This window comes from Lepidochelys kempii, chromosome 3 (genome assembly GCF_965140265.1).
Source record: "Lepidochelys kempii isolate rLepKem1 chromosome 3, rLepKem1.hap2, whole genome shotgun sequence".
Taxonomy (NCBI): domain Eukaryota; kingdom Metazoa; phylum Chordata; order Testudines; family Cheloniidae; genus Lepidochelys; species Lepidochelys kempii.
The window spans coordinates 3,368,680-3,392,798 of NC_133258.1; the positions used below are offsets into that span (position 1 = coordinate 3,368,680).

General features: G+C 53.0%; 1 protein-coding gene and 1 long non-coding RNA gene across 5 annotated transcripts in view; both read left to right on the forward strand.

Moving 5' to 3' along the window:
* The window catches only part of SELENOI (selenoprotein I), a 59,940-nt gene extending 52,985 nt beyond the window's left edge, over window positions 1–6,955 (forward strand). For all 4 annotated transcript variants that reach the window (XM_073335508.1, XM_073335510.1, XM_073335506.1 and 1 more), the window contains one exon: window positions 534–6,955. In XM_073335508.1, coding sequence (XP_073191609.1) covers window positions 534–650 — 117 coding nt within the window. In that variant the 3' untranslated portion in view covers window positions 651–6,955. The remainder of the gene's footprint in view (window positions 1–533) is intronic.
* A 4,638-nt stretch (window positions 6,956–11,593) lies between these two features.
* Window positions 11,594–16,329, forward strand: LOC140908091 (uncharacterized). Its single transcript, XR_012157747.1, has 3 exons — window positions 11,594–11,690; window positions 13,441–13,498; window positions 16,259–16,329. It is a non-coding gene; the product is annotated as an uncharacterized lncRNA (long non-coding RNA).
* The last annotated feature ends 7,790 nt before the right edge of the window (window positions 16,330–24,119 follow it).

Below are 24,119 nucleotides of genomic sequence, written 5' to 3' on the forward strand. Positions count from 1 at the left end.
GCCTTTTTAGCTGCACATGCGGCTTGCTTGGTCTGTCGTGTGGTGCATACGGTGATGTCTACACTGCAGTGAAACACTGGCAGCTGGCACGTCATCAGAGTCAGCTGATCCAGGCTCACGGGGGTTGGCCTGTGGGGCTATGAAATTGCAGTGTAGATGTTCAGAGTCTCTGAGACCCTCCCTCCTTCGTGGGGTCCAGGCTACAATGTGAGCCCAGAAGTCTACACCACAGTTTTACAGCCCCACAGCCCAACCCCTGCAAGCCAGAGTCAGTTTACCACTGTTTAAGCCCCAGTTTAGGGGCTTCTGTAAGGGAGTGACTAATAGCCCTGGCTGGGGATGAGCATAGTATGGGCAGGTACTATGCATCCTTCCCATACATACAGCACTCTGCCAAATCCCTATGGTCCTGGGCCCGAATGCTGAGCTGCTCCGTTTGTCCCCTGGATTGTTTGAGGCAGAGGTGGAAGGCATGTTGGCGGATGTATTGCTTGCAGTTGATGTCTCTCTCTCTCTCTCTCTCTTTCTCCCAGGTAAGCCAGCTGAGCAAACATTTCAACATCCGGCCTTTCTCGCTAAAGAAGCCCAGTACGGATTGACTGGAAGTAGAAGAAGAAAAAAGCAGCCTGCAGTCTGCACAAGTACTGTAAATACCTGCTGGAAATAGCCTGAACTTCAACCATCACCACAGACCTACATCGATCTTCTGGACAGACGCTGGGGCTGGTACTGGGGCTAGATCCCCAACTGCCATTGAGAAAACACATACCGCCCTATGGTGAAACCAGATGAGGGGAGTAGCCTTTCCAATTATTCCTGTATATTAGACTAGCTGAACACCCTCAAGCCCCAACTCTGCACTGGTAGAGCTGGTTTGGGAACATGGATGGCATCGCTCAGAACGCAGAGCGCCTAAACCTGTCATGGTCACCAAAAATAGTCTGGCAGCTGAGTTAGTAGCAGTGGCCTCAACACATCTGTAACGGAGACGTTTGAGCTGCAGGGTCGGTGAGGAACGTCTTCGTCGCACACGCGGCTGTCTAGTGTTAGACCCTGTCAGATGACCTTTCTCCCTTGATGCTAGAGCAGTTCCCCGGCGTGCAAGCACACGTCCATTCATGCAAAATGTTTGTTTAGAAGCTTCAAATGATATTCCACTAGGATGATTTGGAAATTGAGGGGTTTGACTAAGTGGTTAAGGCAGCTTTCCCCCCCATCCCCCATTTTTCCAGCTGTGGGTAACTGGGACCATATCTTGACAGTATCCTTCTTGTTAACCATACATTGGCCACATGCATTCTTTAATCACGAGTCCATGAAGGGAACTTGAGCTCTTAGGAGCAATGTTATTTTGGGGTGGAGGGTGGCTTATAATCACCTGCAAGAGCTAAAATAGCAGATGGCCAAATTCTCCCTTCTGATAAATCAGTGCAACCTCATTTAATGCAAGAGGGTTGGCTTGCAGGGGAAAGGGGGGTCATTACATGCTACATGGAGCTTGTCTCATTTCAGACTTGCAGTATGAACTACAAGTTGTGTGCACGTCCCTCTGAAGGGTGGGACGATCTCTATATACGCAGTCTCTCCGCTCCAGATAACTGCATTGTGGCGCATCCCACAGTTTGGAAAAGCACCTGAATAGTTCTTACAACAGCTGACATGCATATACACTTGTGGATATTTTATTTGGGGAAAAGTAGAGGTGATTTTTTTTAATATATTCTCATTTAATTTAGGTCACACCTGTCCCGATGACTAGGCAACACATCTCATCCAGTGAGATCTTTCTGTTTACCATCTGTTAAGCCGTTTGTGTTCAGTGGTTTTATTTTTTTAATTCATTTAATTGAGTGGTGGTGAAGACTGAGTGCTGATTTTTCTTTTCTGTTCCTTGTATTTAATGAAGATTTGTGCTTGAATGAAGAGTGCAACCTAAACCCAGGCTCTGGACAGGCTGCACTCGGAAGCGAGCAAGCACAACGAATGTTCATATATAATGTATTGTGGGAACAAATTCATTCATACCTGGGGAGTAATATCTTGGTCATGGTGTATTCCTTCTGTGGGTGAAAAGTCTCCTGCACTAGGAAAACGTAACTGTAATTACTATTTAACGCTTTTCTTTTGTAAATTTAAATCATTGTCATGCAAGTTGTATGAAACAAAACATCCAGAAGTCAGTTCACAGCATTTCTTGTAAATAGGTTGGTTTTAATTTGAATTCGAATTCTCACTGTGGTGTCCTGTACAAGATCATAAGTGACGGGTAGAGGTACACCCTGCAAGACACATGGGGGAGAATTTAATTTCAAGTGGGAAAATATCATCACTGCTTCCATCTCCAGGTGTTCCCATCATGTGTTTTGGCTGTGGGGGCGATTGGACTAACCACGTTTTAGTTGTTTTGTTAGTGTGTCATGACTGTATGTCAGGAACCGGAGGAAGGTGTTCATCTGGGAGAGGAAAAAACCTTTTATTCCCCCCTCGGAGTTTATTAAATAAGTAGCTTACTCTCTCTTATATATATAATACTGACATTGTACAGAAAAAGCTTAGGTGTACAGAGGAATTGGGTTGTGCTTGAAGTTTTGACACTCGTAACTGTTGAATTCAATATATAATTATGGGCAAATTAACTTAACTTGTAGTTCACAAGAAACATTAAGAATTTGAAACCAGCCGTTGAAAATGGGGCGCACAGTTTAACTATCTGTGGAACATTTTCCTACTGCAAAATCCACCTTTGCGGCAGCGATGTTGCTGAGCTTGGGTTTTTCCGTTTGCATGCTGATGGATCATGGAATACTTGGGCCAGTTCCCCATGACTAGTCACGCGAAGACATTTCAGGGTCCCAAGCATGAAGCTGAATGTTATGCATTTCCTTTTATCGCAGGTGCCATTTCCTCTCCCCATCCCCACTCCCCCGGCAGCACTGCTGTGTTCGGACTTGGGTGGCATGAACATTGCGAGTGTTCAGACTGCAGTGGCTGCTCAGTTCCCTAATGCTCTGTTCCTCTGGCTGCAGAGTAGTACATTGAACTGTTCCTTTAGGTCGCGCATGGAAACAAACCCTGCAAAAAACACCCTGTCAGTTGTGTGGAGGCTGGCAGCTAGAGCAGGACTTGCAATCTAAACGCCTTCATGCATTTTATTGACATGTTCTTAGGCAGGATGTCTCAAAACCTGGAGCTGCCTTTTACGTGCACAGGCTTATCTTTGGGGAGTCATGGAATTTGGTGCCTTAACTTATTGCATGTTGGGGCTAGCAAATCATCTACTATCAAGGTATGCTAGAAACAAGTTTTTGCTGCTTGAGTTCAGGCAGATGAGGGCAGGATGAACTCTAACCTGTCCGATTCTGCTCTCTGGGCACGTTCTGCCCCCCAACACAATAAACGGTTTTCATTTGCGCAGTTTTTATCTGAATGTAGTGACTGATGCGCTTGATGTCATGGATTCTGGGGAATTACATGTTCGATCAGAAACAGACAAAATCACAGTCACCCCACCAAAAGTGTGTGTGTGAGGGAGCAAATCTTTTGGGTTGGTTTATTTTTAAAGAAAACTGTTGTTTTCTCCTAATTCAGTCATTAAAGATAAACTCGTTCTCTAGTGAAGGGCTGGATTTGGTCATCCTTGTTCCAATCTCTGAAATACTCAGTGAGGTAAATTGTACCTTAGCCTGGAATATTGGCAGGAAGAGCTGAGACTTGGGGAATAACACCTCTAGGCTGTCCATGTGCCCGAGTCAGGTAGTGTACATAAGTGGCTTCAAAATGGACTGTTCCATGTCTTAACTCGGTTTGTCTTTAAATCTCCACAAGCCGGTTGCCATAATGTCCTGCTCCTGTTCCTGTGCTAGAGACTAGCCGGAGCACTGAAAATAGACCAGTGGCTTGCTGAAGACACTTGGACCCATCGCGTTCCTGCAATTAGGGGTCTTTGGTTGAAGTAAGTGTTGGAAGCCTTGGGAGTGGACACAAATGCCATCGCGTGGCTTCTTCCACTCAGAAAAATGGTTCGTTACACATGCAGCTTCATTTCCATGCTGTTGTCTTGAGCGTGTGGAATGCAGGCTTGCACTTTGCCCCAAGCCTGCAGTCCCGTCCTGCCCAAATCCCATGCAAAGTTTTCTGCCAACCCCCAGAGTTCACCCTCATGACTGTAAAATCTGGCTCATGGGACATGCATTTAGCTGGGGTGCATACGTGCAGGTTTAACAGCTCTCTGAAGTCACTGGTATGTTAATGAAAGTAGCTGTTGTGGTCCAAGTTAGCGTCCCTCACAAGCATTTCTGTTGCAGTTGGTCCATTGGGTGCAAACAATAGGGAAAGCAGGAACTGCAGTGTTGAGATTGTACCTGGCCTTCCCATGCCTGTTGTGCCCTGTATGGTGGCTGATCTGTGAATTTATCATGCTCGCTGCCTGATCTAGGGTACTGATGGGGAATCAGTCAACACAGAATCTCATGGCTTTTTTTGAAATGGATGACTAATGTAATTCATGCAGTTTGGGGGGGTTTGGTCACTATGGCAAAAATATTCAGATCTTGGGTTTCCAGAGTTAGGCTCCTGCAGTCCATACTGAAGTTCCTAGATAGAACTGGCCTCTAAAAATCCGGTGTCTTCTGTCTGGGCTCCTAAGCCTTAGCCCCCAGATGAGAATGTTTTGGCCTGTTGTGACTTTCCAAAGTGACCCATCAGATTTGTTGTATCTTTATAAATGTTGCATTTTTGGAAGCTGTGGCCCAGTGGAATTTTCCTACATGCTGAGGACTGGTCTACGCTACTGCTTAAGTTGATGTAACTTACATCGCTCAGGGGTGCGCAAAAGACACCCCCACCCCCGTGAGCAACACCAGTGACATCGACTTAAGCGCTGACCACTCTGGCGCTGTCAGTAGGAGACACTCTCCCGTCGGCATAGTGGGTCTTCCCCAGACGCGCTACAGCAGCTCGGCTGCATCGGTGTAGCCTCGTAACGTAGACTTGCCCTTCAAAGATACACTCAGCACTGCCGCTTCCTAGGCACGTACCTTGAACAGCTGTGAAGCTCTTGTGGTGAACAGTGGCATAAAAAAACAACTTGGATTTAGGTGATTTGGTTTGTTTGTAAAGGAGACCTGCTCCTCTTTCCTTGTGCTGCAGCACTGGGATGATGGTAAATCATCTGCCTGCTGAAAGCCACTGGAGAACCTTTCTCTGCCATGGGTGGTGTTCGTTTTATGTGGTGTGCCCGCTCACTGGGGGCATCTTGGGCTGGTGGGCTGAGATCAGCTGGGCTATCTTAGAGCTCGTTTGCGCTTTGCTGAAATGCAGCTGGACAGCAAACCAGACAAGGGCTGTAGTAGCCAAGGGAAGCCTTTGCTAGTACCCTGCTTGCCTCATGTACCCAGTCTACCTCACAGCATTGTATTGGAGGTGGCAGCAGGCCAGGGCTGCGGTGACCGTGGTTTGTGTGTGCTGACTTGGAGCATGGTTGCCACAGAAGTTTGTTTAACCTCTTTGCTGCTGACCAAGGTCTTGATTAAATCAGAAAAATCCACCAGTGCAGCGGGACTTGTCAGTGCCACCTGTCTCCTGTCTTATGGCAGCAGCGAAAAAACGTAACAGAACAGGGAGGTATCACTTCGCATCACGTTCTTAGCAGACCTGTGTCCCAGAGGAAAGCTGTTTGCTACCTGTACCTCAGCCAGCCACCATCCTGGCGTCTTACGGAACATGCTCCAGGAATAAAGATCTATTAATAGGTAGTGCTAGTCGTTACTAACCCGTTAATTGTTCGGGTGCATTTGGTTTGGAGTGATGGTCTCGTTTCCAGATATAAATCTGCCTCATTCGCTCCATTCTGCCAGGACCTATTTGTTATTACTTGACAGCTGGTCAGACTGGTCCAGTGTGACATGCTTTTTGGGCAGCAAGAAGTTCTTTCTGACACCGCATCCCCTGCCAGGGCAGCCTTTAACTGAGTGCAGAGTCAACTAAACCGAATGGTGTGCTTTGGGGGCAGGTGGGCGGGAAGCCCGAGCTGAAAGTGCTCTGGAAGGGGACTCTGTAACAATGACGTTGTGGGCTCCGTGTTTGTATCTCCCAGGCTTCTAGATCAAATGGATCTTCTACCTGCCAGCCCTGCTCATTCAATCTGAGAGTCGAGCTGGGCTCTTCCCGGCTCATCCCCAGCAATGGAGACAGTGCAGGTCACACCCTATCCTCAGTTACGCCCATACAACGGAAGGCAAAGCAGAGCAGAACCCTCCTCGTTCGGGCTCTGCAGGGCTAATGGCGTTGGAATGGAAAAGGCTCACGCTAGTAGCTGTGGGTGGGATTTTCCAAAGTATCTGACTTTCATTGGGACTTGTCACTTAGGTGCAGGTCTGTTGAGTAAGAAGGGGGCATCTTAATTGACTCTTAGCATACAACTGCCTGCTCCTGCTCCCTTCACTCTTTGGGCTAAGGGGGAAGTAACCCCCATGACACTCCTCACCGCCCCGCCTACAGAAACAAACACTTCTGGGGCAAGTAACTGTAATGTGGACCCATCGTGCTTCCTGAGCCTGGCCCTGTGTGACTGGGGCCTGCTATCACTGCTCAGAGCGCCTCTGCGTGCCCTTTCACTGCAGTGAGTGGGTCTGCCAGCACATCCTGTCACATCCCACCCAGGTGAGCCCATAGCCTGGCCGGGACCAGTCACCGCTAAGCAGACTGATTGTACAGAGCTTTAACTAAACAGCAAAATACAGTATCAATATTGTCTTGTCAATGCAGAATTCTGCCAAACCTGCGTTTCTCATCAGGATCCGTGTCTGTCTCTCCCTCCCTCTCGTTGGGAGCTTAGAGTACTGCCGTGGATTTGAATGCCAACCTGTTAAAGGCGGTTGCTGATAAATATTTATTGTAAAAAATAAATAAATATTGAAAATAAAACTTCAGTAAAGAATAAAATTTTCCAAGCCTTTTAGTGGTTTTCTCGTCTGTTTTTGCTGGTTTCAGTAGAACCCGTTGTCCAATTGCCTTGAGAGAGGCGGTCTCATCCTTTTAACTGTAGAATCGGTTTGAGGGTCGTTCAGTCTGGTTGGGTCAGATCATGCACCCTCCGTGGGAGATGCTTCGTTGGGGCTGGCACAACATCAGACAGCCGGCGGAGGTTCCTAGGTGCACGTCTCCAGTGCATGCACGCCCTTGGAAGTGACCAAAGGAGCCAGCTGTCAAGTAACCGAACACACAGACACACACAGAAAACATGGGCCCAGCCCCCCGAAGCTCTCAATGAACCAATTCCACAGCGTGCTGTCCAGATGGAAGAAAGCGTTGCATGCTCCCAACTCATGATTTTGACTTGCGGCATATGCAGTCCAATGGTTCCATTCAGAAGGTGGGCGCCTTAGGCATGTCTCCAGCAAGTGCACGGAAACATCACACTTGTGAGAGCCTCAAAGGTGGTGGTGATGCAGTGCAACACGCTGCACGAAGCCTAGTTCTAGTGCAGTCCAGCTGCTATAAAATCCTGCAGTTCAAAAGTCAATTGCCCTAAAATTCCCCCAACCTCCCAGAACTTTAGCTGAAGAATGTGAGTCCTGTCCAGCTAGCTCGTATTACATGACCATTAAAGGTTCCCTAAAACACCCACGGCCGGTAAAGAAATGTATCCCTCTGTTGTGGGGGGAGACTGAGCCACAGAGGGTAAGGGACTTGCCCAGCTGTGTCACAGCAAGTCTAGGGTGAGATGAGAGCAGAATCCAGGAGTCCTGACTTGCCTCACTAATAACCCAATTACGCTGCTGCTTCTACATTCCCCATGTATGAGGCAAATTCTTCCTTTCCCGTCGCACGCATTACACCAGAGGAGAATGAATCCGCCCGCTGGATTTTCCTTCACCCTCGCTAATGTTTACTGTCAGAAAGCAGGCTTCCCCTCCTCCCCTCTGGGAACAAGAGCCAGGCTTGGGAGCAGACCTGACTGCCCCAGTTTGCTGAGTTCCAAACAGTGCCAGCAATAATCGGGCTTGCCGTAATTAGAGATGCAAATGACTTTGTGCCTCGAGCACAGTCACCTGCAAAACTGGGTCTTAGCCCAAAGCCATTCACTCTTTACTGCTGCTGTTCTCTGCTTTTTCTACCCAGCTTCAGATCCTTTTCTCTTCCACCCTCCTGGCCTTGGCACTCCCCTCTGCACTGGCTTCCAGTTTGGGGTTCCGCCCTGATATTCAGAATGCTGTGAGCCACCGTACCCCGTGCTGGGAGCCCGGCGGCCATGGAGCTCCTGACCCCAAGGAGATCCCCCAGAATGGGAGCTGGGCCTGGCCTGGGGGGAAGGAGAACCATGTCCCGTGAGAGGGGCGTTGATACCCTGCTCCCAGCCCCCTCGTGGCCAGGTTTTCCCGGCCACTGGCAGTGAAGCCTGATATTTTAAGCTGAAGTTCATGGTTGTACGTTAACTAGGTAATTTGCATAACACATCGGTGCAGGAGCAGCGAGCAACCCCAAGAGGTGGAGCACGGCTCGCTCCCTGGCTGCCACTATCAGCCACCAGCCGTGGTCTCTTCGGCTCCCCTGCCGGCAGGGGCAGGGTGTGGGTCCAAGGCGAGGGGCAGCAGCTCATCCAGGGCAGCTGTGGTGTTTCGGTGCAGAGGGCAAAGAGGCCTGGACCCAGGCCCATAACCAGCCACCCGCTCTGTGGAAGGAGCAGCTGGTGCAAACCAGGGAACAGAGCTGAGCGGTGGGGCCTAGTGCATAGAGAAATGGGCGACGGAAGACCTAGGTTCTGTTCCTAGGGTTGCCAACTATCTAACCGCACAAACCCAAACACCCTTGCCCTGGCCCTTCCCTCAGGCCAGGCCCTTTCTGTGAGGCCCCATCCCCAGCTTCCTCAGTCACTCGCTCTCTCCCACCCTCACTCACTTTCGCTGGGCTGGAGTGAGGGAGGGGGCTGTGGGCTGAGCCTGGGGCAGGGGGTTTGGGGGTAGGGGTTGGGGTGCAGGAAGGGGTACGGGAGGGGGTTTGGGTGCAGGAGGGGCCTCACGGCTGGGGCAGGGGGTTGGGGTGCAGGAAGGAGTGAGGGGTGCGGGCTCTGGCTGAGCGGTGTTTATCTCAGGCAGCTCCCAGAAGCGACCAGCTGGCTCGTAGGCTCAGCGGTGGCCATGGGGGCTCTGTGTGCTGCCCCTGCCTGCAGGCACCGCCCCCACAGCTCCCATTGGCCGTGGTTCCCGGCCAGCGGAAGCTGTGGAGTCCGTGCTTGGGGCGGGGGCAGCGTGTGGAGTTCCCTGGCTGCCCCTGAGCCTAGGAACCAGAGGGCTGTACCGGTCGCTTCTGGGAGCCATGCTGAGCCAGGGCAGGAATGGAGCCTGCATTAGCCCCTGGAACTTTTAGCCACCTATTAAAATCTCCCGGCTTGCTTTCAATAGCCACCGGGAGATCGAGGCCGATTGCGGGAGGCTCCTGCCAATCCAGGAGGGTTGGCAACCCTATGACTGTTCCTGGCTCCCGCACTGACCTGCTGGCTGACCTTGGGCATGGAGGGCCACTCTCTGTGCCTCAGCTTCCCCATATGTATAATGGGAGTAATGATCCTGACCTCCTTTGTAAAGTGCTCTGAGAGCTATGGATGAAAATCCATGTGCAGCCAGGGGCTGAACACAGACCTCCCTGCAGCTGCTCTGAGCAGAGCTGGCGGAGGGGCAAACAAATGCCCTCCTCTCCTGCGAGCAACTAACTCCGCTCGGCGGCGGTGGCCCCACTCTGCCCAGGGCTGGCCTGAGGAGTGCGGGGAGGGCCAGTGCAAGCAGAGGGTACAGCCACATGCTCCCTGCCCAGGGCTCCTTGCAGTAGGAGAAGTGCGCCCCTGGTGCTTGCCCTGGGAACTGCGTGGACGCTGACTGCTTCGCAAAGCTGCCGGGTTTTGCGGCCGTTTGGGTGAGTCTGAGTGCGGGGTGCTGCTGTTTCCTGTGAGAGGTGATGTGCAGGTACCTCGGGCGTTGTATGGTCCGTGACAGGGCAGTGCATGGACAAAAGCTGGCGTCGCACGGGGGCTGTGGAGGGGCAATGCACGAGCAGAGGGTGTCTGGCGTCGCACGGGGGCTGTGGAGGGGCAATGCACGAGCAGAGGGTGTCTGGCGTCGCACGGGGGCTGTGGAGGGGCAATGCACGAGCAGAGGGTGTCTGGCGTCGCACGGGGGCTGTGGAGGGGCAATGCACGAGCAGAGGCTGGCTGGCGTCGCACGGGGGCTGTGGAGGGGCTTTGCACGAGCAGAGGGTGTCTGGCGTCGCACGGGGGCTGTGGAGGGGCAATGCACGAGCAGAGGCTGGCTGGCGTCGCACGGGGGCTGTGGAGGGGCAATGCACGAGCAGAGGCTGGCTGGCGTCGCACGGGGGCTGTGGAGGGGCAATGCACGAGCAGAGGGTGTCTGGCGTCGCACGGGGGCTGTGGAGGGGCAATGCACGAGCAGAGGCTGGCTGGCGTCGCACGGGGGCTGTGGAGGGGCAATGCACGAGCAGAGGCTGGCTGGCGTCGCACGGGGGCTGTGGAGGGGCAATGCACGAGCAGAGGGTGTCTGGCGTTGCACGGGGGCTGTGGAGGGGCTTTGCACGAGCAGAGGCTGGCTGGCGTCGCACGGGGGCTGTGGAGGGGCAATGCACGAGCAGAGGGTGTCTGGCGTCGCACGGGGGCTGTGGAGCGGCAATGCACGAGCAGAGGGTGTCTGGCGTCGCACGGGGTCTGTGGAGGGGCAATGCACGAGCAGTGGGTGTCTGGCGTTGCACGGGGGCTGTGGAGGGGCAATGCACGAGCAGAGGGTGTCTGGCGTTGCACGGGGGCTGTGGAGGGGCAATGCACGAGCAGAGGCTGGCTGGCGTTGCACGGGGGCTGTGGAGGGGCTTTGCACGAGCAGAGGCTGGCTGGCGTTGCACGGGGGCTGTGGAGGGGCTTTGCACGAGCAGAGGGTGTCTGGCGTTGCACGGGGGCTGTGGAGCGGCAATGCACGAGCAGAGGGTGTCTGGCGTCGCACGGGGTCTGTGGAGGGGCAATGCACGAGCAGAGGGTGTCTGGCGTCGCACGGGGGCTGTGGAGGGGCAATGCACGAGCAGAGGGTGTCTGGCGTCGCACGGGGGCTGTGGAGGGGCTTTGCACGAGCAGAGGGTGTCTGGCGTCGCACGGGGGCTGTGGAGGGGCAATGCACGAGCAGAGGGTGTCTGGCGTTGCACGGGGGCTGTGGAGGGGCAATGCACGAGCAGAGGGTGTCTGGCGTTGCACGGGGTCTGTGGAGGGGCAATGCACGAGCAGAGGCTGGCTGGCGTTGCACGGGGGCTGTGGAGGGGCTTTGCACGAGCAGAGGCTGGCTGGCGTTGCACGGGGGCTGTGGAGGGGCTTTGCACGAGCAGAGGCTGGCTGGCGTTGCACGGGGGCTGTGGAGGGGCTTTGCACAGCCGTGCAAGGCTGGACGCTCTGTCTGCCCCCCCCAGAATCACGCTCGCTGCTCAAGTGCGAAGGCTTCGCTTCTGCCGCGGTTGCTCCGCCCTCCCCCGGGAAAGGGATCTGGGGCCGGGGGGGCAGGAGCAGGGGCCGCCCAGCCGCGGGCTGTATTTGCAGGGGAAGGGAGAGCGGAGGAGTTTGGGGCCCCTGCAGCCCCTTGCTCCTAGCCCCCCGGGAAAGAGACCGTGCGCCCCGGGGGTGCCCCTTGCAGCCAGGGCCTGCGGAGGTAGGTCCCTTGGGTGGTGGAGCCGGGGGGGTGGGCTGCGGCTTGGGGCCCCTGCAAGGAGCTTTGAATCTGCGTTTGCAACGTGCCCCGGGCAGGCTGGCCCCGCTTGCCTTGGGCCTGACCAGGTCCCCCGGAGAAGCCCCGTCAGGGCCATGCCAGCCCCCCAGCAAGCAGCCCCCCCCCCAGTGTCGTGGCAATTAGGACGGGGTGCTGGGAGGACGTTTACCCCAAACCCGCAGGGAGTCCCGCAGGTGCGGGGAGGCACTAGCAGAGGCAGAAATACTCTCCAAGAAAACAAGAGCCGGTGCAAAGAGCCCTGTTGAGCGCGGGTGGGGGAGCAAGGGGGGGCATTGCAATGTAAGGACCCCCCTCCTTGCAGAACAGACCCCCGGGGAGAGCTGGCTGGGGGTTATAAAAAGCTTGTGCTAGTTGCAGAGAATCCCGGGGAGCACCTATTGCTGCGGGGGGGGGGTTGCCCCCACTGAACTTAGATTAAAAACAACAAAAGTTTGTTCCAGGAATAGCTGCTGCAATTGTATTGGGCACATGCTCAATTCCCAGCTTCTGTAGCCCAACCTCTGGTGGGTTTTTGTAGGGGTCCCCTAGGGCCCCGCGCTCCCGGATTCAGAGGTCGGCACTAGTGACAGTCCGGTCCCTTGACGGGATCGCGGATTGGGCCTCCCAAAATCACCTGGCCACGTGACAGGTTAGGCCTTGTACAGGGTGAATTGATTTTAAATCCAAGCAGTTGAAAGCACCAATTCTGATTAGAGTTTAAATCAACAAGCAGGGAACTTTGTTTTAAATCACTGATTTTAATCTTGGTTTGCATTAGGGACTTCAGTTATTTTTCCTACGGGCAAATTGATTAAACCATTAAAACGTGTGGATTTGCAATTAAATAGAGCCTTTACACTAAATTTGGTCCTTTTTTTGCTACCCCTGTATCTACACACATTTATTTAAGGATTTACGTAGCTTACATTTGTTCAATTCATAGTGTTTATATCTTTTATTACATTAGGAAAATGATGAATGGTGCATTTCTTCTTTACTAGATGATTGTATTATTTGGGTTTGTTTCAAGCTCTATTTGGATGGAAATTGGAATTCTATTACAAATGTGCAAAACCAGCATGTAAATTATATTTGGTCTTATTAGTTAAATAAAACGACCTCAGATGTGCCGGACACCTCAGAAAAAGAGAATATCAAACCACATTTTACATTTAAAACTAACAGATTTATTAAACAAAAGAATATTATCTTCAGTTAGTGAATGGAACTGTTTCTGGTCGTCCTGTGTGTCCAGATTTTAGAACTAGTGGTTCTCATCCTCTCACAGCGAGTTGTTAGTCATAGGTTGGAAGAGGAAAACAACTCCCCAGTGCGTAACTTTGCATGAACTAGTCACTGAACTTCCCTTGTTGGCTGAACTAAAATGAAGGAAATATTCTCTTTGCACTAGCAGAAGAGGCTACTGCTGTCAAAAGTTGGGGTTTAGCACGTCGACAAACTCTAGTTCCCGATGCTCAGACAGCGACTTCCATCAGTTCAGTGATTTCACTGTCTCTAAACATTTGGTAGCAAACCCTGTAGGGCCTAACGTTAATTGTTTTTAATTTAATGTAAATGATTTGAATAGACTGTTGTAAGTTTGTGCCAAATGGGTTTATTTTAAAACAGATGCATTTAATTTAAATACAAAAATCCAAATGAACTACAAATCTGATTTATTTTTTAAACATAGATTTTTGTCCACTCTGCCGGTGGGGCTTTGGACACCAGCCAGGAATGAGTGTGTACATGTAAGTCAAAGAGTTGTTATAGTTGTTGATGTTTAAAATCAGTGGAAAGGAGACCAGGCTTTAGGCAACCTGGAAAATAAATGAGGGTGGAATGTTATGGGAGAGACAAGGTGGTGAACTGTTATCTTTTACTGGACCACATTCTGCTGGAGGAAGGTGCAAGGTTTCGAACTACTCACAGCTCCTCTCCAGGTGTGGGGAAAGAAATCGGGGTGTTTGCACTCAGTATGGGTTGGGACAGATACTTCAGCACAAGGGTTAGGCTGGTATGCAAAAGGGGTTTCAGGTGGGCCCTCTGCAGGCTGGTGTCTATTATGAGAGTGGCTTGTAGCCAGGGGGAGTTCAGCTCGTGCTACCTGTATTGGTCACAGGCTTTGAAATTCAGCGGGGAACAATTGTGGGGAGAGCAGCTCTGCACAGAAGAGGCCTGGGATTCTGCGTGTTAGGAGCTTTCATTGCAGAAGGAGCTGGTCAGGCCTTGGGCCGGTGGGGGGTGTGGTTCAGGTGCCACCTTTGATTGTCTGTGATGTGAGACCTGGTGGTGGTGGTGTCTGGTGACGTGACCCTTGGATTGTGACCAGGGCAGTTGAGAGAAGAGGGGCTGATGCAGAACAATCTGCTTCTGAGCTGCTGGTTCTCTTGGAGCTTTACGCGGAGTTGGAGTCCCATCCTGGGTCTAGGCTGCATGCCCAGGTTTGCTCCTGGACTGTGTCCTGAGTGCCATGGCGGATGTTATAGTCGCTTAAAAGCCCTGATTGCTTGTATTCAGTTTCAGGAGACAGCATGCAGGGCTCAGCGAGGTCTCCGGGCTTTGCTTTTCACTCTAGAATACAGACTCCAAGGAGGTCTGTGCACAGTTGGCTGTGAAAGGCCCATTGAACAATCCCTTGTCCTGAGTGTCTGCTTGGAAATGCCATGGGTGGACCAAGAGATCAGGCAAAAGATTGCAAGGCTGACTTTCCAGATCTGTACTGTGGCACTGCTGAGCCTGGCTGCCTCTACTAATCCTTTTGCCAATACATTTTAATCTAGTTCATTCGTTCATGTTGCTCATTCCCTGGGCCTCAGTTTCCCCAGTAGAAAAAACCCACCTTTATGGAGGAAGTGTGGGTAGATTGGGTAAAGTTTGCACTTTCCTTTGGAAAAGCTCATTGCTAGGATTCTGAATTTGGGTTCTATCTCTGAATGCCCAAAGCATGTTATGTGCTGCCCGCAAAACAAGTTAAAGACACGATAGGTGCCCTGGGAAGAGTAATTGAAATTGCCTGTTTTCTCCAGACTGAAGGAGCTCGAAGGCTTGTTGCTTCCTCCAACAGAAGTTGGTCCAATGAAAAATATTATGTCCCCCAGCTTGTCTCTCTCTAAAATTACTGCCCCTTTCTATTCCAGGAGGACCTTCAGATGTTAACATAAGAACGGCCATACTGGGTCAGACCGAAGGTCTATCTAGCCCAGTGTCCTGTTTCCCCACAGTGGCCAATGCCAGGTGCCCCAGAGGGAATGAACGGGCCAGGGAATCATCAAGTGATCCATCCCCTGTCACCCATTCCCAGCTCCTGGCAAACAGAGGCTAGCGACACCATCCCTGCCCAGCCTGGCTGATAGCCATTGATGGACCTGTCCTCCATGAACTTATCTAGTTCTTTTTTGAACCCTTATTAATATCTTGGTCTTCACAACATCCTCTGACAAGGAGTTCCACAGGTTGACGGTGCGTTGTGTGAAGAAATACTTCCTTTTGTTTGTTTTAAATCTGCTGTCCATTCATTTCATTGGGTGACCTCTAGCTCTTGTGTTATGAGGAGGAATAAATAACACTTCCTTATTTACTTTCCCCACACCAGTCATTATTTTACAGACCTCTATAATATCCCCCCTTAGTTGTCTCTTTTCCAAGCTGAAGAGTCCCAATCTTCTTAATCTCTCCTCACACAGGAGCCGTTCCATACCCCTAATAATTTTTGTTCCCCTTTTCTGTACCTTTTCCAGTTCTAATATAACCATGTCTCATTGTGCCAGGCACTGCCATAAAAATACAGACACAATGTCAAGCTGTCTAGAGCTCATGAATATGAGTGCCAACCTCAGAGCAGACTGCAACGAACCAGGGCACAAACCCCAACTAGCTGTGTTTTTTTGTACTTAGATTTCACCAACCATCACATGTGAGCTCCTGGAGCCCTATAACAGCCTAACCATGGAGCCCCAGACAGTCCCCCTGGGAATCGGGTCTATCATGCCACCCAGTGAGCCTGCCTTTGTGATAGATGGTCCCTTACATCAAGAATCACAGCAATATTCAGGTCAAGTATTTCTTCACACAACACACAGTCAGCCTGTGGAACTCCTTGCCAGAGGATGTTGTGAAGGCCAAGACTATAACAGGGTTCAAAAAAGAACTAGATACATTCATGGAGGGTAGGTCCATCAATAGCTATTAGCCAGGCTGGGCAGGGATGGTGTCCCTAGCCTCTGTTTGCCAGAAGCTGGGTGACAGGGGATGGATCACTTGATGATTCCCTGTTCTGTGCATTCCCTCTGGGGCACCGGGCACTGGCCACTGTTGGAAGACAAGATAGTGGGCTAGATGGACTGCCGGTCTGACTGAGTACGGCTGTTTTTATGGCCTTTGGGGCTAACTGAAGGTAAACAGACAGGGATCTCTTGCTTCTGCTTAGAAGTCTTACCCACTCCTTGAAGTCCTGCAGTGTAGGAATAACAATGTCTTCTTGACAGGGATTTTTATTCCCTTCCCCCCAGAGCTCACGCTGATGGGACGAGTGTTTGTGCGGGTCTCCTCTTCGTGGGTGTGGTGGGAGCAATCAACCAAGTCCTCGGCCCACTGGTGGTCCACAATGGCTTGCCTAGTGTCTGTGGCCTTCTTGTGATGGAGAAGAGATGACACCTCTTCTGGTAAGCTAGCACTTCACACTTGGGAATGCTTCTCTCCTGCCCGGGGGCGGGGGGGGGGATTCATAGTTTTAGAGCAAACACGTAAATATTCACTTACAGCGTGGGATACAGAGATCATGAGCGAGATTAATACAGGCAGCCGCTCACAAGCATTTCAGAAACACTAACCACATTGTTATAACCCTAATACCTGGTTTAGCAATGCTAACAAACAGGAGAGCCAGACTGGTTTCCAGCTCTGCATTTCAGTGTGGCCAAGGGGCCTTGGCATCAGCTGGCACCTGGTCTTCCAGCGTCACAAGCAGTCCTGGCCCCGACGAGTTTGCCATCTGTAGATGGAGGGTGGGGAGGAAGGATTGCAACGGACAAAGGATTGGTCGGGGGTTGTTTGGCTCATGGCATGATGGGTCCATGGTGTGGTTCTGTGGTTGGGGGTTTTGTTGTGTTCCCCACCCACCCCCTGTCCTGATCAGATCCTGCGGCTTTGTGCCTCTGTGCTTTTGCTGCAGAAATTTGGAGACAGTCTCAGAATTGTTAGTCAATTTCCCTCCCAGGCACTGTTAGGACCGAGGGGAATTGGGAACAGCTCGGGCATTGGCTTTTGTTTTTTTAAGAACAGATGTCGAGTCTGACCCTGAAGAAGAACCAGAAGCCGGAGTCCCTGTCCCAGGGGCCTACAATCCGACCGGCACAGATGGGACCTGCTGGGGAGCCCGAAGGAGGGAAGAAGTGAGTCTTCAGGGGGGACTGAGCTGCAGGGACGGCGTTTGGGGGTGGGAGGCGTAGAAAAGCCCGCAGGAGTGGGAGAAGGAGGCGAGTGGAGCATGGAGGAAGAGCAGAGTGCATAAAGTCAGCGTCGGGGGCGCGAGATGAGAGACGGGGCGGGAGATGAAGACCACAGGGCAGGATGCCTTTGGTTGGCGTTCCCAGGTTTAAGGAGGAAGAGGCAGTTGCTCTCCTCCCATTGTACGTGCGTGTGGCCTAGACAGACACGGGCGGGACGCTCCAGTTCATGGACACATGTTTGTCTGCGTTTAACTTACATTGAAAAACCAGTCAGGTGTGCAGGCCCGTGGTGGGGTTGGTTTGCCTCGGGCTCAGTATCTGCCTAAGCAGGCCAGCCCATTGGAGAAACCCAAATGTTAGAAACTTGGCCCTGATCACAAGAATTGATCCTTAGGCTTAGAACGGCACTTAAAGCATTTGCCCTTATTACAGAAACTGGTTTAATTGGGCCTGGAGAGAAGATGCAAGGCTGCTTTTCGCCAGGCTTCTGTCCACACGGGATCAGACATGGCGCTTTCAGGCTTCACTGTCAGGGCCCCCAACTTTAAGGGTCAGATGCTGTCTCCCTCCTGGAACTGGCAGCCTTGGGTTACTGGTGAAGCCCATTTCTCTCCAGCATCTGCTCCTCACTGAACCACTGTGCGCAGAGACATTCCACCTGGATGCTCTCGCGAGGCTGAGACGGCAGAGGGTCGGGCTGAGAGCCCGAAGGGGGTCGCCCACAGAGGGGAAGGGAGAGGAGGCCCACAGCCCTGACTGAGCTCTCTGCAGCGAGGAACCGGAGCTGACACGTCTGTGCCCCGGTCATGCCAAACCCACAAAAAGATGCAGGAATTGGGCTGTTTTTTAGCTTAATTGGCTTGTGAGTTGCTTGTTGGCTAGTTTTTGGCTTGTGGCTTTTTGCTTGTTTGGCTTGTAGCTTGTTGCTTCTGTTTTTTTGATCGGTTCCCGGCAAGGAGGGGCAAGTGGGGGAGAGAGTCGGGGTGCACAGCGGGCCCACCACAGTCCCAGACTGCAGGCCGGGGGGATCTAGCTACACAGGGTGTTGGGGTTCTCAGGGATTGCCTTGTTCTGAAATGGGATTAGCTTGTATTTTGGCTTATTGTGAAAGTCGGGGTGCTTATTTGCTGCGTGTGCTGTGCCCCCGGGAGCGCAGGGTAGCCCATGCCTCCTGGGTGCCATCAGGGAAGTGACAAAAGTGCTTCTCAGCCACTGCTGGCCATCGTGGCTAGCTGTAGGTCACATGCAGCAGGGGAGTGGGTGGCCGACAGAGCCCTGCATCAGTCGCATGCCCTGGTGGTGGCGGTGCTCTGGGGGCAGGTTAGGAACTCTTCCAGCACGCCTGGAGGTTGTGGGGGATTAGCACAGTGTACAGATGCCTGCCTGACCCCCAGCTCAGCGAGCGCGTGGGGTTCTGGAGCGCTGCATGAGGCCTGGTGAAGGGGCCGGCCATTGGCAGCGATTAGCCAGGGACCGGACCCTTCTCCCAAGCCTGAGCAGGTAAGTTCCCTAACCTGCAGCTCCAGTTCTTTGCTTGCTCTTCAGCACCGTGGCCAGAGGCAGGTGGGGTGGGCTGGGCTCATGCAGATGGGCCTGGAGGGCTGAGATGGGATGGACGGGCAAGGTGTCAGAGCTGCCTTGTCCCTCATACCTTGGGCCCAACACGGCTATACCTACGCTGCAAACGACAATGGCAGGCAGCCTGTTTCTGAAGTCAGCTCCATCGGGTGCTTTGTAAAGCTACGTAGCTAAATAGCGGGGCAGTTCTTGCATTTGGGGGCTGCTCGCTAGGTTCTCCTGCCTGCACTGCTGGGTCGGATGGCCCTGGCTGGGCTGACTCTGTGTACGAGACCCTTGGTAGCCGGATGCACCGGTGCATCCTCTTGGATGCCTGGCTAAGTCTCTCATGAGCCATGTGATTTTTCCCAACCCCCTCCTGCGTGCGGGAGATGTACAGAGAGGTAGCTGCAAGATGGGGCTTTGCTGAGCTGACAACGGGCTGCGGGACACCATCTCCCCCGGCGCACTCCCAGGGCAGAGGCTGGAGAGCAGACCGGGAGCAGCGGGGTTTGTGGAGAGACTTGGAGGAGTCCAGGGAGGATGCCCGCTAGATAGGTGGGACCATCCCACACCTGTGGGGTTGGCATGGAATAGATGCAAAGCCAGGAGTGGGAGGAGGCAGCCAAGGAGACAGGATGTGAAGGAGAAGCCGGAGGGGCTCGGCGTGAGCTGTGATGGGGAGTCCCTATTCGTTCAGAGCCGGGGGGGAGAAGGTTGATGTCAGCCTACAGGAAAGGGGTGAGGCTGTGTATCAGTGAGATGTTGGGGATCCAGAAGGGGAGGAGGTTACGAGAGTCCTGGGGAGCAATGAGCAAGGCTCGTGAAGGAAGGAGAGTCCCAGGAGTTGGCCATGCCTAGATGGTGGGGGGCAGAGGTGGAGAGGGGTCAGAGTGTGCTTCAGTCCAGTACCCCCCATTCCTCTGATACAAGCACACAGACATGCCATTTATTGCAGGATCCCTGCCCGCAGCAGGACAGAGCAGCCTCCCGGAGGGGAACGGACCGGGCCCGGCAGCGCCGTGGGAGAACCGTGAGATAAGGACTGTCTAATAGCATTGTGTGTCGGCCATCTGGGGGGTGCGGAGCTGGGGCAGAGGCAGCGAGAGCCCTCTATCCAGGACAGCCGGGATGGCAGCTCCTGCGTGGCTACGTTCGAAGAGCTCAGTCGGACGAGAGGGGTTGAACCGGAGCATCAGGGAGGGTTCTCAGGGGAGAGGCTGCTCTCTCCTGGAGGGAGGGGAGAATGGAGGAGTATGAGCAAGGCAGGGTCACCCTATAGCTGCCCTTCATTCAGAGGGAGGAAGGGGAAGCCAACGTGGGATACGGCTATTTCTTAGCCGTCCTGTTGCCATAACACTTTGCTGCTAATCACCTGATACAGGTACCACAGAATGCTCACAACCCTCTGTGAAGCAGCAGGTAGATGCGTGCTGTCTGTTGTACAGGCAGGGAAACTGAGGCACGGTGACTTGGGGGTGGGGCTGGGAACAGAACACAGGAGTCCTGGAGCTCAGTCCTCTGCTCTAACTTGCTTCTTGCTCAAATGTAGCCTTTTTAAACAAGCCCCCAAAATGTACTAACCGTGTCTCAGGGCCTTTTTCTAAAGTATGTGTGATGCATGAAAGGGATCGTTAATAATGTAAATGATGATAGCATTTCCGTAGCACTTTGCATGTTCAAAGCACTTGGCAGACATTAACTAATTAGTCCTCAGAGCACCCCTGTGAGGAAGGTAGGTTTGTATCCTCATTATACAGATGGGGAAACTGAGGCACATACTTGCCCCAGGTGCATCAATGTCAGAATCGGCTATGACGTGACACAGAAGAGTGCAGGTAAGAGGCTGAATTGTATTTACTGTCCTTAGTAAAAGGACCCGATTCAGGGAGACGAAAAGTCCGTATTTTGGTCACCTGAGGGGGTTGGTATATGCTGCTTCCAGAAGTTGCTGTTACAGCTTCAGGCTTTTTGGGATGTTCAGTGCAAATAAAGTATCATGCAAGCGCTTAATGAACCCTGTAGCAGTAGTCTATGGTGGAGGTTGGGGGAGGCAGGTTGGACCCTCTGAGAGGAGGTTATTCCGTCTGTTCCTGTACGTCTGCCTGTGTCTGCCGCCTCCGAGCCTTTCCGGTTACACAGCCGCTTGTTCTCACGGTGGGTCTGTGGCAGGAGCTTGTCTGCTGCTGAGGTGGGTCTGTCACCTGGACCCTGTGCTGGACTCCTGGTGTTCTTTGTCAGTGACTACGCGTGCCTTCTCCGAGCACACAGGTCCTCTCAGCCCTTGTGCTTAGGCTTTATTGGAGGTCTTCTGTCCTTCGTGTAGGGCTGACCCTGGGGGTGGGTAGGATCCATATGACCTCAGTGCATACTTAGTAATTGGGGTAGCTGGCCACTTTGTCCTAGGACTGTGGAAGAGCACCAGCTGTCTCGGATGGACCCTTCCACTAGCTGCCCCCGGGCGTGTACCACAGCTCTGCCCCAGCCCTGATGAGGCTCAGCGGCGTCCCTAACAATCTCAGGATTCATGTTCTAGCACGTGGAAAAACCAGTCCTGTTACAGAAAACACAACTGCATATTGCCTGGACCGGCTGCGAAACTTCCAAAAGCAGCCCCTTAGACCAGTGGGTCTCAACCAGGGGTACACATACCCCTGGGGGCACGCAGAGCTCTTCCAGGGGTACATCAACTCAGCTAGAGATTTGCCTAGTTTTACAACAGGCTACATAAAAAGCACTAGGGAAGCTGGTACAAACTGAAATTTCATACAGACAAATGAGAAAGTCGGCAATTTTTCAGGAACAGTGGGCTGTGTTACTTTCGTATTTTTATGTCTGATTTTGTAAACAAGTAGATTTTAAGTGAGGGGTAACTTGGGGTTACGCAAGACAAATCAGGCTCCTGAAAGGGGCACGGTACTCTGGAAAGGTTAAGAGCCGCTACCTTAGACCAAACAGGATGCAGGTGGAGAGCAGTAACATACGCAGTTCTCAGAAGTGGCCCAAGGATGGGACTAGAGCCCTGTGCTGGGCTGTTTTTTAATCCTGCTCCAGTCTTGCCCTGCAATACCCCTGCCCCCCGCTCCTGTGTTGTTCCGTGCATTTTTATCCTGCTCCCACCTCCCAGAAAAACCCAGTTACTGCTGACCTGAATTTATGGGCTAGTGTATTACGGCTCGCCAGTGATCTGACCAGAAGATATTTAGGTTCTTGTCTCAATTCGGGCTAAAGGATTAGGGAACTCGGAGAGTTCAGTGTCCTGAGTAGACCCTCGGGGTGTGTGGCAAGGACACTTATCCTGAGGACAATACCAACGTTTCAAGATCTTTATTAAAATGAATGAAAGAATAATCAAAGAGATAAAACATGGAGTCACAAAGAAGTAAACAATTCTATGGTCCGTGGTCCCTTATTCTAAAAGACTATTGAGGCCTGGTCTGCACTAGCGGGGATGGTGAGCTAAGTCGGTCCAAGTTACGCAACTTCAGCTACAAAAATAGCGTAGCTGAAGTCGATGTACTTAGAGCTACTTACCGCGGCGTCTTCACTGCGGTAGGTGGAGTGCTGACGCTCCCCTGTTGACTCCGCCTACGCTTCGCCTACACTTCTCGCTTCGGTGGAGTACCGGGGTCGACGGGAGAGCGCTCGGCGGTCGATTTATCGCATCTTCACTAGACGTGATAATTCGACCCCTGATGGATCGATCGCTCCAGAGGTAAGTGTAGACATGCCTGTAAACTAGCATGCTCACACCCTTCCCGGAGACTTGGTAGTGAGAGTCAGGACCAGCCTCGTCTCTGGTGTGTCCAATGAATTCGATGGTCCAGGCTCCCCAGGTTGGTAAAGATCAGGTTGGAGTGTGGCATAGCTAAGCTATATTGCCAAAGTGGAGATTGGCCGACCCCTCATGCATTCGGCCAAGCGATGTACAGCTGCGAGGGCTTCCTGAACGGCCTAGTCCGCTCCAGGTAAAAAGTCAGAGCCTGTCTCCCATCCAGCATGTGGAGGCGGCAGTCCTCACTGGACGCACGGGGCTTGGACAGAGCACCAGCAGGAAAATTTCCTGGCCCAGTGATGAGCTGCCAAAATCTTAACAACTGGTTCCCTCCTCACCCCCCCACCCCGGGACCCTTGCCCCATCCACCCCCCTCCTCTGTCCCCTGACTGCCCCTGGAACCAGGCAGGAGGGTCTTGTGGGCCACCATAGTGGGTGCCCACCACGCCCCGCCTCTAAGAGCCAGAGGGACCTGCCGGGGGGTGAGGTGGGGAGTCCTGGCGGTGCTTACTTGGGGAGGCTCCCAGGAAGCATCCAGCAGGTCCCTCTGGCTCCTGGGGCCGGGGTAGTGAAGCTGGGGGCGGGGCGGCCGCTCTCCCCACTGATTACGTCAAAAGTTGCACCTTAGGCACCGACTCCGTGGGTGCTCCGGGGCAGGCGGCAGCTTCGCACTCAGGCCTAGGGAGGCGGAGGTGAGCTGGGGCCAGGAGCGGTTCCCCTGTGCCCCCCACTCCCCCGGGTTACCTGCTGCGGCGCGGGCGGCCCTCCTCGCACCCCCCTCCCCGCCCGAGCTCACCTCCGCTCCGCCTCCCTGGGCCTGAGTGCGAAGTTGCCACCTGCTTCTCAGCTCCCCGGTTTCCCACGCCAACAGCTGATTCGCGGGAAGCCGGGGGGGGGGGGCGGAGAAGCAGAGCGGGGCGGAATGTAACTCAGGGGTGGAGGCGGAGCAGAGGTGAGCTGGGGCCGGGCGTGGGGTGGGGAGCTGCTGGTGGGTGTTCTGCACCCACCAAATTTTCCCCATGGGTGCTCCAGCCCTGGAGCACCCACGGAGTCGGCATCTAAGGCGCCACTTTTGGCTGGTTGTTAACTTTAGAAGCCCTTTTAAAACCGGTTCTCCATTGTGGGACAACCAGTTCTAAAAGGGCTTCTAAACTTAACCACCGGTTCTCGTGAACCAGTGCGTACCGGCTCCAGCTCACCACTGTCCTGACCCGTATGGTAGGCGGAGACCACCTTGAGGGAGGAACGAAGGATGTGGTTGGAGCTGGACCTTATCCTTATGGAATACCGTGGATGGGGGCTCAGAGCCTGGCACTCCGAGACCCTTCTGGCAGACATGAGCGCCACCAGGAGGGCTACCTTCCACGAGAGGTGCAACCAGGAGCATGTAGCTAGCGGTTCAAACGAGGGACCAGTCAACCTGGTCAGCACCAAGTTCAGGTCCCACTGCGGGACTGGGGGCCTAAAAATGGGAAGAGATGATCCAAACCCTTAAGGAATCAGCCAGTCATGGCATGGGGGAACACTGTGTGGCCCTGCGCCGGCGGATGGAAGGCCGATATGGCCGCCAAGTGCACATTGATGGATGAG